This window comes from Balaenoptera ricei, chromosome 4 (assembly GCF_028023285.1).
Source record: "Balaenoptera ricei isolate mBalRic1 chromosome 4, mBalRic1.hap2, whole genome shotgun sequence".
NCBI classification, from domain to species: domain Eukaryota; kingdom Metazoa; phylum Chordata; class Mammalia; order Artiodactyla; family Balaenopteridae; genus Balaenoptera; species Balaenoptera ricei.
In genome coordinates this window covers 37,126,372-37,138,903 of record NC_082642.1, presented here as the reverse complement: position 1 = coordinate 37,138,903, position 12,532 = coordinate 37,126,372, and the positions used below count along the sequence as shown (strand labels likewise).

Here is a 12,532-nt window from a genome sequence, read left to right as displayed (position 1 = left end):
CACATTCGGTTTTTCATTTTCAGTTGCCTTCCTGGAGAAATGCAACCCTGAGAGGTTCTGCATAAGGGGAGATCTAACCTTCTTGTAAAAGGGGGAGGCAGTTGGATCCTGGTGGTTTTCTTGGTATAACAGGACGTGGTTGTATAAGGGTTGGGAAAGGGGCAGTCCAGGCATAGGGAAGAGCTTCTGCAAAGACCCTGTGGTGGGAATGAGCTTCCCAGGTTTGAAGCCCACATGTCCAGAGGACAGAGAACGGGGGGCAGAGCCACGGGCGCGGGGGCTCAGCAGGACAGGCTGAGAAATCCCACAGAGCCCCGCGGGCTGCAGTAAGAGCTGAGGACTTCCTTCCAATCTTGATGGGAAGTCACCAGAAGATTCTAAACAGCAGAGCAATCTACTCTGATGTATATTTCTAAAAGCTCACTCCGGCTGCTGCGTGGACCACAGCTTGGAGGTGGCTGAGAGTGAAAGCTTGGAGACCGGTTGTGAATATCAATAATTGGGAAAATTGGACAATAAACATAGTTTATAAAGAACTTTCAAAGTATTCATCAAATGATAGCTATTAATAGGTCAATGGCGACTAAGCAAACTAAGGCAAACATATCAGTTAACAGTACAAAAGATATGAAAGAGCAGATGAAGTGCTTCTTTGAATTTTCGTTTCCCTATCAATCAAGCAGTAGAACACTGTGTACTTCCGGGATGTTCATGGAGATGAATCAAAGTGTCTAGCTCTATACCTGGCCCATGGTAAATGCTCAGCCAAATATGAGTCTCCTGTTATACGTGACTCCACAAATAAAAGTCAGATGATGTGTCTGAGAATTCCACAAGGCTGAATGTACGTGTTGGAGTCAAAACTTTAAACGGAAATCAGAGACATCATACTTAGTTGCCTGATGCTCTATGATGATAATTCTACACACTCGCTGGGTTGGCAAAGCGTATTATATATACATCCGCTGAACATAGAATATGGTTTGGGGGTCTCAGTGCCTCATACTGATGGCCTTTTAATGCAAACTCCACGCTCGTAATTGGTGCCATGAAACCCCAGCCTACTCAGCAGACCTTTTCTGAGCGCTTTGTCATAATTCCATTTCCTTTGCCTGAGCACTTTTCTAAGGTGTAAGCTTGCTTTCACGTCCTGAAATACTTGCGTATTTTCATACAATTCTCCTTTTTTGACGGACAGGTTTATTTTCTATTATCTTTAACAAAATTTCCAGAGATAGGACGTAGGCAGTTCTGTTCATAGGATTTATGTTTGTTTCTTTTTGCAAAAGAACCCTTTAGGTCAACGCTGGGTCATTCGAGCCACTAGAATTATGGTCATCTAACACAGATGCAATCATTCAAATCTAGACGCCCTCGAGACACACAGGTCAATGTGTGTCTAGCTATTTTAGTAGCAGTTTACATGCCCCTATCTAGTTCTTTTCTTTGATTCTACTTATTTATTAGTTTGCATCATAACTGACAAATTAATTGTCTTGATGTCTAGACTATGAAATATTAAAAGCCAGCTGTTAGCTGGGATCCATTAAAGAGTTCATTCTTCATGTGAATAATAAGATATGGTCATTTCCAGAATCTCCCTTTTTAAAAAAAATATATTTCTACTACTGTGCACATTTGTGTCCCAGATAATCCTCAGAACGACAGGCTTTTTGAGTGAGTATTTACTCACATCCATACCTGCAATCTACAAGATAACTCCAGTTAACATCTGACTTTTAATGCTTCAAGCAGTAGATCCCAAAACAATTGATGAATGTTTTAATTATAGTGCGAATTTAGTCCAGGGCATATAAAACCTTCCAGTCTGAGAAGGGAACTGCACCCTTATCTGATATCTGCCAATAATTTGTTTTCTTACCTTAGATTTTCTTAACCCTGTGGATCTCAAACTCTACTGGGTATCAGAACCATCTGGAGAACTTGGTAAATATACAAATGCCCAGGCCCCATCCTATTTCAATAAGCCTGGTCCCCTGCCTTCTTTAATAGCGTCTCATGTGACTGATATTTACCAAAATTTGAGATTCACTGATGTAGTCTTTTGAGATTTTAATCCCACTAAAAAGAAATATCTCATTGGTTTGAGGTTTGGGGGAACGAAAGGATACAGAAATAGCAGGAAATCCCTGAAAACCATCATTGCCAAGCAAACATGGAAATAACACAGTTCAAAATGTATGTAAGTTTTTTTCACATTGAAACTATACAAACATTTGGTATAATAAAACCTTGTTAGCTTGATATTATAAGAAATTAAACCCTAACAATCTTACTGGCGAGGTACAAATTGGCCTCCAGCTGCCTTTTCTGATAGATTTTGATGAGACTGAAGGAGAGCCATATACCTACCAGGAGGGAATGAGCTTTGTCACACCAAAGAGAAGAGGTTTTGCAAATTCACATCTCACCTAGGTTCTAAATTTTTTGCCATTTTCTGAAATTCTTTAGGGGGTATGAAGTTGCATTCAGCATATCCATTATCAAGCTAAGGAGGTTCTGTTATAAAGGATTTTGTCCCTTTTTCTTTCTTCCTTTTTTTTTTTTTTTTTTCTCTTTTTCTTCTTTTAAATCTGAAGGAAAACGTTCAGGGCTTCAAAACACTAAAGAGAAAATTTTGGCTTAGGCCAGTGTTCAGTCTAGTGCCAAACTTACAGTGGAATTCAAATGCATATAGTAAGGAATTTATTCAGAGCGGCTATCCTAATAATCTTTCACTTTGCTCTATTCAACTGTCTTAAAATTTCCTGTTTCAAACAGCTATGTTACTTGATTAAAACAATGTTAACATTTTTTGTCTCTGCTTTCATATCAAATAACCTAAATTTTTGTTTATAAAATTGGATCATTGAAATCTCAACCAATCCATTAATAAATAAATAAATAACAGAGTTCACAGCATCCTTGGCAGGCAGAATTGAAGAAGCCTGGAATCATGTCTCATCCCTCCTTGGGAATGGAATAGGAATTATATATGCCCTTCTCTTCTTGGGAAGATAATCAAGAATCCTCCTTAAGTAAATCCCTCGAGTTTTCCCGTGAGCCAACCAGGACTTCTTAGTCCCAGATGTGCCAGCACTGCCCCAACAATAAACCTGCCAATTAAGCAACAGAATATCCTTATCATGAATGTAATTACAGACAGTAATTAAGAGCTCGTAAACGCCTCCCACGAATGGAGCCCTTTTCCCAAGCCACCTCGGACTCTTAGGAAAATGGAAGGCAATCCTATCCCCTGCCTCACCGCAAAAATAACCTCACTTGCTTAGAAGAAATTCCCGCTCTGGCTGGCCCAGGGGACGTGCTGAGCAAACTTTAATGGGCTGTGCTTTAGGGAGGAATGTCCCCTTGGGTGGGGTCCCTTCCAGCATGTCTCATCCGCGCATGTTGACTAGCTCCCTTCACTAGGGAGCAGTGACCACCCAGTTTGGCTATATTTCTTAATTTCTGTGCAGGTAGGGGAATTAATACCACATTTTAAGAATTTCTGCGGAAAAATCAAATGTTGGAGGCGCTACAAAAAACTGTGATAACTTTAACATTACTTGAAATGGGGCATTAGGGACTTCCCTGGTAGCGCAGTGGTTAAGAATCCGCCTGCCAATGCAGGGGACACGGGTTCGAGCCCTGGTCTGGGAAGATCCCACATGCCGCGGAGCAACTAAGCCCGTGCGCCACAGCTACTGAGCCTGCACTCTAGAGCCCCTGAGCCACAACTACTGAGCCCACGTGCCACAACTACTGAAGCCCGCGTTCCTAGAGCCCGTGCTCCGCAACAAGAGAAGCCACCGCAATGAGAAGCCCGCGCACTGCAACGAAGACTAGCCCCCGCTCGCCGCCACAACTAGAGAAAGCCTGCACGCAGCAACAAAGACCCAACGCAGCCAAAAATAAATTTTAAAAAATAAAAATAAAATGGAGCATTACACGGTGCAATTTCCCGAGGAATTAGAGTCCGTGACAATTGAGTAGACATCATAGAAACATGCATGGGTGAGAAGGCTTTTCACTTCTGTAGAAACGAAATGAAACTCTTTTTGCAAAGTTAACCCTTGCATTCAGTGGCTTTATATTTAGCTCGTGAAAACCTTTTTTTTTTTGGCCACACGGCGTGGCATGTGGAATCTTAGTTCCCGCACCTGGGATCGAACCCTTGCCCCCTGCAGTGGAAGCACGTAGTCTTAACCCCTGGACTGCCAGGGAAGTCCTAGCTCATGAAAACCTCAAACCCTCAGGGATACTAGGTCCTTGAAAGGATTCCACACAGATAACGTTTCATCTGAAATGCCATACGATCTCCCAAGATCCTAAGCTATTTTTTTCTTTTCATGGAAAGTGAGACTAAGTGCCTGTAATTGCAACAGGAGCTGGCACGGTGGAGTCCAGACCTTTTGGATTTACCATGCATTGAATAACGCCCTAGAAACTGAGGAGAAGGAACCCAGGTCTAGTTCACCCCCGCCCCACGATGCCTAGCACAGCCCTTTGCATAGAGTGAATTTTCAGGGCTCTTCTCTGAATAAGAGCAAATATTACACCCAAAAGTGTTGTACGATTTTGTTTAAAGGGAATCATTTGTTACTGGCCAAGTTAGGGTATTTCATGCTGCAGTATTTCCATTGACTGTGACAGAGAAATCACGTGTCGATTATTGCTATCTTGCTGTAGTTGTTCACAGTCTTCTCCTGTACTAGAAATAAAGTGAATGGGTATCGGGATTTCCACACAGTAACCCCAAGACCAGGAAAGGTAAATGCAACTTCCAAAAGGGGCTGAGAACCGATGACACCTTTAGAGAAACCACCCCTAACCAACATCTCTGAAGGCATCTAGTAGCTTTACAGAGGGGGCTTGTGAAAAGCGAAAGCGTGTTTAACCCTTGCATTAAGTAATTTAAAATTCATTTTAAGTGTCTGAACAGCAGCTTTAAACTCCCAGTACTATGCACAGACCAGGATGGACTTGTCTCTCTGATGTGGGTATTCACGGTCCTTTGGCCCTTTCAGCATAAAAGAAATTCACTTATCAATTAGTCTTTCCATCACTGTCTATAATCACTTTAAAAGTAGAACTCTATATTTTTTTCTCATTTTGACAGACAGTAGCCTACGAATTTCTGGAAATATGGGTGACCAGATGGATTATGTTTTTGAATGTGACTGCATCTACAAATTATATATATTAGCATACTCCTTTTTACTCCCTACTTTATAGCCGTATTCAGTAAAATATTCAAGTAGGTAAAATTTGCCACCAGGGAAGGTTAGTGTGAGAACGTTTTCATTATATTGTCCTATTGTTTCCCATTCTCTAGAGGGCAGACCTTCAAGTCCCTGTAAATTGAATAGAGAAAACAGCATCGTATACATAAACCATTAACTGCCTGTATCTCAGCGCAAGAGGCGTGTGGCTTTTCATTCTATCATTAGGGCTCTTAATTTACCCCACAAATAAAGCACGATCTGCTCGGCTCAGCTGATCTTCTCGCCTGTTTGGGACGACATTGAAACCATCGACACAGTTTCTCTTGGAAGAGCCAGCCCTTTGTGTCAGACTGTCGGGAGTGGAAGGTGACAGGGAGAACAGGATTGTCACTTTCACGTAGCCACGTGGCACGTCCCTCTTAAGCAACAGGGTGCCTCTCAGGTCAGCCTGTGATAACACCCAAGTCAAACAAGGCCGAATCCTGGACGTTTTATGTCCTGAGGATCTGAAAAGTGTCCACGGCCAGCCCTGACCCTCGAGACCTCAAATGGTCATCTAAGCAGTCACATAAATTGGTGTCCACTTGCTCCCGGGCCATTGCTGTTGGGAGCAGGGCTGGCGAAAGGGCAGCCTTCCCATGGAGGAGCTGACATCTTTGTAGGCAGTAAAATCGGGGGAATGTGTTGATTACTCCGACAGGCAATCCAGCGTCGGTGGCTCCATGCCCGAGGCTGACACCCTCTGCATCTTATGACCACTGACTGTCAAGGGGAGGGGTGTGCGAACGCTGTCAGCCCCAAAGAACCGAGAAAGCACTTGCCTTCCAAACCTCTCCATTCTCAACCCCATCCTGACAATGCCAAAGCTCGTCATCTCGTGTTTTTCAACCCTCCAGAAAATGGCCTTCCAGCCTGGGACAAGCCGAAGACTTGTCCACACGGCGAGCAGGAGTGGAAGCTTGTGGGAATGTCTGAAGCCTGCCTGCACAGGAAGAGCCCCCCAGAGAGGCGCAGCGCACTGAAAAATGAGCAGTCGCCCCGGCACCTCATCCAGGCCACCTGGACCAGCTCCATATTCCATCTGGACCACGACGATGTGAATGATCAGAGCGCCCCTAACGCCCAGACCTTCCAAACGGAAGAGAAGAAATGTAAAGGTAACCAGATTTTTATTAGACCCGAGTTGCCACAAGGAAAAGAATTTTCTGTTAAGTGTGTGCTCTGTTTCCACTGAGTCCCTCCCGTATGGTGTCCATGTGTTTTCCCCAGCTGCTCTCTTCTGAAGTTTCTTTATCCCCATATCTTCTGGGAAGCATAAAATAAGTGGGTTCCAAAGGAAAGCAGTTAATTTCAGCTTCATGTTGGGGCACTTGGGGATTTTTCTTTCTCTAATTAGCAGGAGGGTTGTTAGTTTTGGCTTCACTTCTGTTTTCCAAGCTAAGTAGAAACAGACATTGATATTGTTACATAACTACTTGCTTTGAAGCATGTGCGTGTGTGTGTGTGTGTGTGTGTGTGTACATGACTTTTCCCAATTGTGCCAGTAGCTAATGGGATCTCAAAGTCTACCTTTAACCTAAATAGACAATTCATGTTCAAAAGAGAGGTTTGAAGTTGTTTTCCTTTACTCGTTAAGTCCTGTGTCATCATCCTGAAAGGCGAGATTATGGTGTTAGGGGGTTGTCACCTCATAAAAAAATGTTAAACTGGCCTAAGTTTCTGATTGCATTAGATTTAACTGGTCTTTACCTCAGGTCGCCTCCACCCTGACAGATGTCTTTGTGTTGATCGCTTTATGGTCTTAGGGCTTCCCAAAATCTTTGCTTCTTAAATCAGTTTGTGTCTTTAAATGTCCAAGTTCATGTGACCTCCCACTCTTTTTCAATTTAGCATTTTTAAAAATAAGGTCTTTTTCCATTTTCTTTAAGGACTTTGACTCATGATCAAGTTATTTTTTTATGGAAGTGTAGTTGATTTACAGTGTTGTGTTAGCATGATAAAGTTTTAAATGGTGTATTTGAAAATCTGCCAATCACATACCAAGATATATTAATGAAAGTTTGTAAAGACTCCTATATATGAGTCATGAAGGACTTTTGCAAAGTGTTCTAACTTGAACATAAAACATGATTATATTCACCCCTCTCAAAAAACTGCTGGTCCTTTAACTTTTCTGAAAACACTTCAGAAGCTCCTTGGAACCACTAGTTGACCTGTGAAGTTGGGTGTGCGGATTGTTTCAGATGAAAATAGGATTATCTAAACAAATAATAAAATAGAGGTATGAGCTCTGATTTGAATGCAGTCGAAACCATACATGTTCTCTTGGGGAAGATTTGTGTTTGAACTGTCTCTCATCTTTATTATTTAGGAGATTTGAGAAATTGAAAGGGATATTTAGAAAAAGAGCAAAATAAGTTTTTCCCAAAAAGTCAGGATATAAAACAGATGTCTCTGTGTGTATATGCACACTTGTTTGAAATGCAATTGAGAGTTAGTCTTAGAATTTGTAACCAGGTTGTGTCTTCAGATTTTAGGAGCTGGAGTCAGGACCACATCAGTCCTTGGTTCACAGTGAAATGCCTTGGTTTACAGGAAACTGCAGTGTCCTCATGATCTAAGGACCTCACAAACTAAATGTGACTTATTCCTAATTGGTACCCATATTCATTCACTCATTCATTCATTCATGGGTCCATCTCCATCATTTGTGAGAAATCTTGGCCTTGGATATGCAGAGTTTGTGACGCTGTCCAGTTTCCAGTTTGTTGGTAAACCTTGAAAGCAAAAGGAAAGAGTTTCTATTTGGATCCAAGACCCTCAGTGTTGTAAATACAGTGATTAAGGTCACAGATTTTTGACTCTGCCATATCTGGGCTAGAATCTCAGCCTTTCCACTTTCTGTCCTTGAGCAAACCTATGTGACTGTTGATAGAACTGAAGAAGATAATGCATTTAAGCGCTTTAGCACAATACCTCCCATAGCGCTCTCTAAGCAGCGGATTCATTCTTGCTGGGATCATTATGATCAGCTCTGCATCATTAAATCACATAAACTCCTTGGGCTGCGCTGAGTGCCTGGTGAGGGATGAAGAAGGAGACCAGTACAGGTGGGTGTGGGGTGCGGCGTGACGTCGCAGGGGGCGGTTAGACTTGATCATCCATTTCGCATCCATTCAGCTCTCTTTTGCTGCAAGGCGGAGAATTGTGTACTAGGAAAATATAATTAAATTAGTAAATGAAAGTCCTTCCTCCAGATTCTAGTTTTAAAAGGAACGCAACTAAGGTGAACGCTCCCGTAGTTTCCAGAGCAACAGCCAGGGTTCACACTGGCATGGACGTGAAGCAATGCCTTGGTTCAGCGTGAAGATGCTGAGGAAGCCTACTGTCGTGGCCAAAACTGTAAACTGCATTTCACTCGTTCCCAATGGACACCTGTACTTGATGAGGTGGTGGTGAGGCCGGGGAAACAACTGGAGTGGTTGCTTTTCTTCTCCCAGTTGGGTCCTCTCCATCTACTCAGCTCGCCAGCCACTTCCTCACAGGATCTGTGAGAAGAGCTCTATTTTGACATCCATCCAGGCTGGGCATTGATTTCCTGGCTCTCTCTGTCTAGCCTGCAAGCGTGCTTGGTATCTCTTTCCTGGGCTACCATTCCATGCCTGCGTCCCATCTGTGTTTATTAAGCGCCTACTATGTGCAGGAGTTTGTCCTTCATATCCTTGAAGAAATAGCAGCAGGGCCAAAAATCCATCCAGGTACCCCCATTTCAAGGACTCCAGATGGAATTGATGAGAACCAAGTGACCCTTAAAGATACAGAAAGAGTCTTCAGTGAAGGAGCCATAAGAACAAATGGGCTGCTTGAAGTTCTGCAAAAGCCCATCTCCCAAATCAGTGATCTAGCCAGTCTAGACCAATGCGCCTCTGAGTGTGGTTTTTTTTTAAAATTAATTTTTGTTGGAGTATAGTTGCTTTACAATGTTGTGTTAGCTTCTACTGTACAGCAAAATGGTTTGTGGTTGGGTACCCTTCTGCAAACTATTACTTCCTACCTGGTTCTATTGATGCAAGTACAGAAACCGAGAAAAAGCTTTAGAAATAGTCATAGCCAAATAGCATCGCCACTGGCCTTCAAAGGCATGATCAGTGGATCCATCTCACTGAACAAGGTAGAGTCTGGTTGGATATTGTCAGACTCGCTTGGTGGGTCACGCAGGGCCAGAGCTCTGTATAAAAATCTTGTGCAGCAGAACCAAGGGTTGGGCCATCGTGGACTGGATATTTTGTAAATTATTCGAGATTTACTGATTTATGCTTTGCAGTATTCTTTTTCTTTTCTTTTTTTTTTTTAAATCTATTTTTGGCTGTGTTGGGTCTTTGTTGCTGCGCGCAGGCTTTCTCTAGCTGCGGCAAGCGGGGGCTTCTCTTGTTGCGGAGCACGGGCTCTAGGCGCGTGGGCTTCAGTAGTTGTGGCACGCGGGCTCTAGAGCGCAGGCTCAGTAGTTGTGGCACACGGGCTTAGTAGCTCCGCGGCATGTGGGATCTTCTCGGACCAGGGCTCGAACCCGTGTCCCCTGCACTGGCAACCGGATTCTTAACCACTGCGCCCCCAAGGAAGTCCCTTTGTAGTATTCTTAATGTTTTTCTCTAGGCTTATTTTTGGTAGGTACTGAATGCCTTCTTTTTCATTTTGATCTGAATACTGCTTTTATTTTAATCTGCATGTACGTGTGCTCCTATGTGCTACAACCATTGTAAGGAAATTAATTGGTAACACATTTAAATGAAACGAGAGCCCTAGAGCCCTGACATTCTGCTGCATATCCCACAATTCAAATCTGCTCTAGTGCCAGAGGCTATTTCCAGCCTGAAGCAAGTGACCCTGTTCCCCTCCCCCAGCCACGCTGTGCACCTTAGAGTTTTTGTCACAATGTGAGCTAATTGCCCAACGGTGAGGACCACACGCTACTCCCGCCCACCTCCTCCCTTCCCGGAGTCTGAGATGAAGCTCCCAGCTCTCCAACCAGTGGCACTAGCAGCACCTGAACCTCTTAGAAATGCAGAATCTCGGGCCCCAGACTACTGAACTGGAAGCTCTGGAAAGGGGCCCAGGAATCTGTATTTTAACCAGCCCTCTGAGCCATTCTTAAGACTTGAGCATCAGGAAGTGCCTGAGAATACGGACAAGCTCTTAGTACCAGTAAAGGAAAGGGTCTGCCACCTAGTGGACACTCGGGGAATGTGCATTTTAATTCCTTTCCTTGAGCGCACCTGGGGAGCCACCTGAGTCTCTCCATTCTTGATGGGTCCTCCCTTTAGGCCTGGCTTCTCTTAATTGCCCACTGGGTGTTCTGCTCAATCACTCTGCCCAGTAACATCCGTCTGGGACTTGAACCCTTCTGAGAGTCCCGCTCTGTTTGGCCGGAGCCCGGCTCCTCCTCCAAGTTCTTACAAGGCTTCTCCGCTCAGCCCTCCCGAGCTTCTCTCTGGGAACCACAGGTCCCGCCAGCCCCACAAGGATGGGTCCTGGACAGATGCACGCACCCCTGTAGCTGGATCTTGCCAGCCCTGCTGAACCCAGACAGTCAGACCTCCAACCTGGATGTTTGCCCTTGATGTCAATCAGGGACTTTGCTGAAACACTGGAACCTGGTGGGAGAAACAAGGCAGGGAATGACCCATTTCCGGGGTTGCATCAGAAGAAAGGTAGCAATCTGGTGATCTCACTGAATTTTCTCTGTAGGTCCGTTCTGTGTTTAGTATCAAGAGAATTGAATCTCAGATCCCCAGAAAGCATAGTCAAAATAATTTTACTAGGAAGTTACTTTCTCTCACTGTAAAAGCCTCCCATGTACGAAAAGTAAAAATTTCCCAAAAGTTCAACAAAAGTGACTTTTAGAGATCGTTTGTGATTCCATCCTCCAAGGATCTTAGAATCTTTATTATAGTTCAGTCTTTTTTTCTGTGCATATCTATTTTTTACAAACTTGGAATCATACTAGGCATGCCATTTTGAACCAGCTGTTAAGGCTTAACAATATATCATGAACATGTTCCCTTGTCATTAAATATTCTCCTGAATCCTGACTTTTATTGGCTATAGATTATTCTTGCTTATAGATACAATTTGTGAAACCAGTCCCCAAGATGTAGACAAGTTAAAGCACTTTTTAAAGCACTTTCTTATGTCCGCAAAGGGGCAGACTATCAACACAAGCCCTTCAGAAGGAGGAAAGAAGTGAACCAAACCAATGAGGACCATTTTAAATGGTGTATAATCCTCATTTACCCAAATAACAAAGTGTTCTAAAAATGAGAGACGTGAAGTCAAGTTATGGTGTGCATTATAACCCTTCAAGTTCGTCACATTTTCAAACACGTGATGGCTACCTTTGTCCTTAAGTAAAATACAAGGACATCTTCAGGTAACTGAGTGTTTCAGAAGGTCGGGGATTAAAAAGCTTTAGCCCTCCCACCCGTAGACCATCTGCTCCGTCCATTTCCACTCTCCTCTCTGCCCCTTCTCCCCATCCATCGGGAAGCGTGGTTCTAGCAGAGAGCACCAGTGTAATTCACACACCTCAAGGGCATCGGGGAGCCTCAGTCATCAGCATGAGAATAGGTGCTCTCCACCAGCTTCTGGCACGTGCCAGAGAGCTCTGAGATGTGATACTTCAAAGGCAGGGAAGCCACCCATCAGTAGCCCAGGGCAGACAGAAAGAGAAGGGCTAGAAAAGAAAGCCCAGACCACTTCATCTGTGGAGAATCCGCTCACTAACTTTGTGAGGATGACAAAACAACTCCGGTGACCTCTTGGTGTTTTCTGAAGTGTAATAAGGTATATAATGCAGAGTAAAACTCACATGATTGTATAAGGATTTCTTATTGATTGCCTAGACTTTTTGCAATGGGACCTATATCACTCGCCCTTTGAGATAATAAAAACACATTATAATGTGAAAAACAAAGAAAAGGAAAGAAAGAGAAGTCATCAGCTCGACTGGAGGGAAGGGAAACTGGGAACAGCAATGTCAAAGGAAGACAAACCTCAGAAATTCAAAGCTCTGTTCCACCCAACTGCAGTTTTCATTGAGATGCAGCGTGGAGCGGTGGGAGACCACCGGCTTTTCGAGGCCAATTTTGCAGCGTCTGTTACAGGAAAGCCTGGAGCCCTCCTTCTCCAGTTTTTGTTACCCTTTTGGACCTTGAAATGCATTGGCGAACTAGATAAACATAAATGAAGAAAAGCAGAACAAACCATCACATACACAGCTAGAGTAGAGGCATAAACAACCGAGAAAAGAA

General features: G+C 43.6%; 1 protein-coding gene across 21 annotated transcripts in view; it reads left to right on the top strand.

Moving 5' to 3' along the window:
* The window catches only part of THRB (thyroid hormone receptor beta), a 384,544-nt gene that overhangs the window by 305,286 nt on the left and 66,726 nt on the right, over window positions 1–12,532 (top strand). For 14 of the 21 annotated variants that reach the window (XM_059920431.1, XM_059920419.1, XM_059920417.1 and 11 more), the window contains 2 exons: window positions 1,888–1,947; window positions 6,122–6,382. The exons of 2 other annotated variants lie outside the window; for them this stretch is intronic. In XM_059920431.1, the coding sequence (XP_059776414.1) occupies window positions 1,888–1,947; window positions 6,122–6,382 (321 nt within the window). The remainder of the gene's footprint in view (window positions 1–1,887; window positions 1,948–6,121; window positions 6,383–12,532) is intronic. 5 more of the 21 variants (XM_059920436.1, XM_059920437.1, XM_059920434.1 and 2 more) reach the window with 1 other exon arrangement.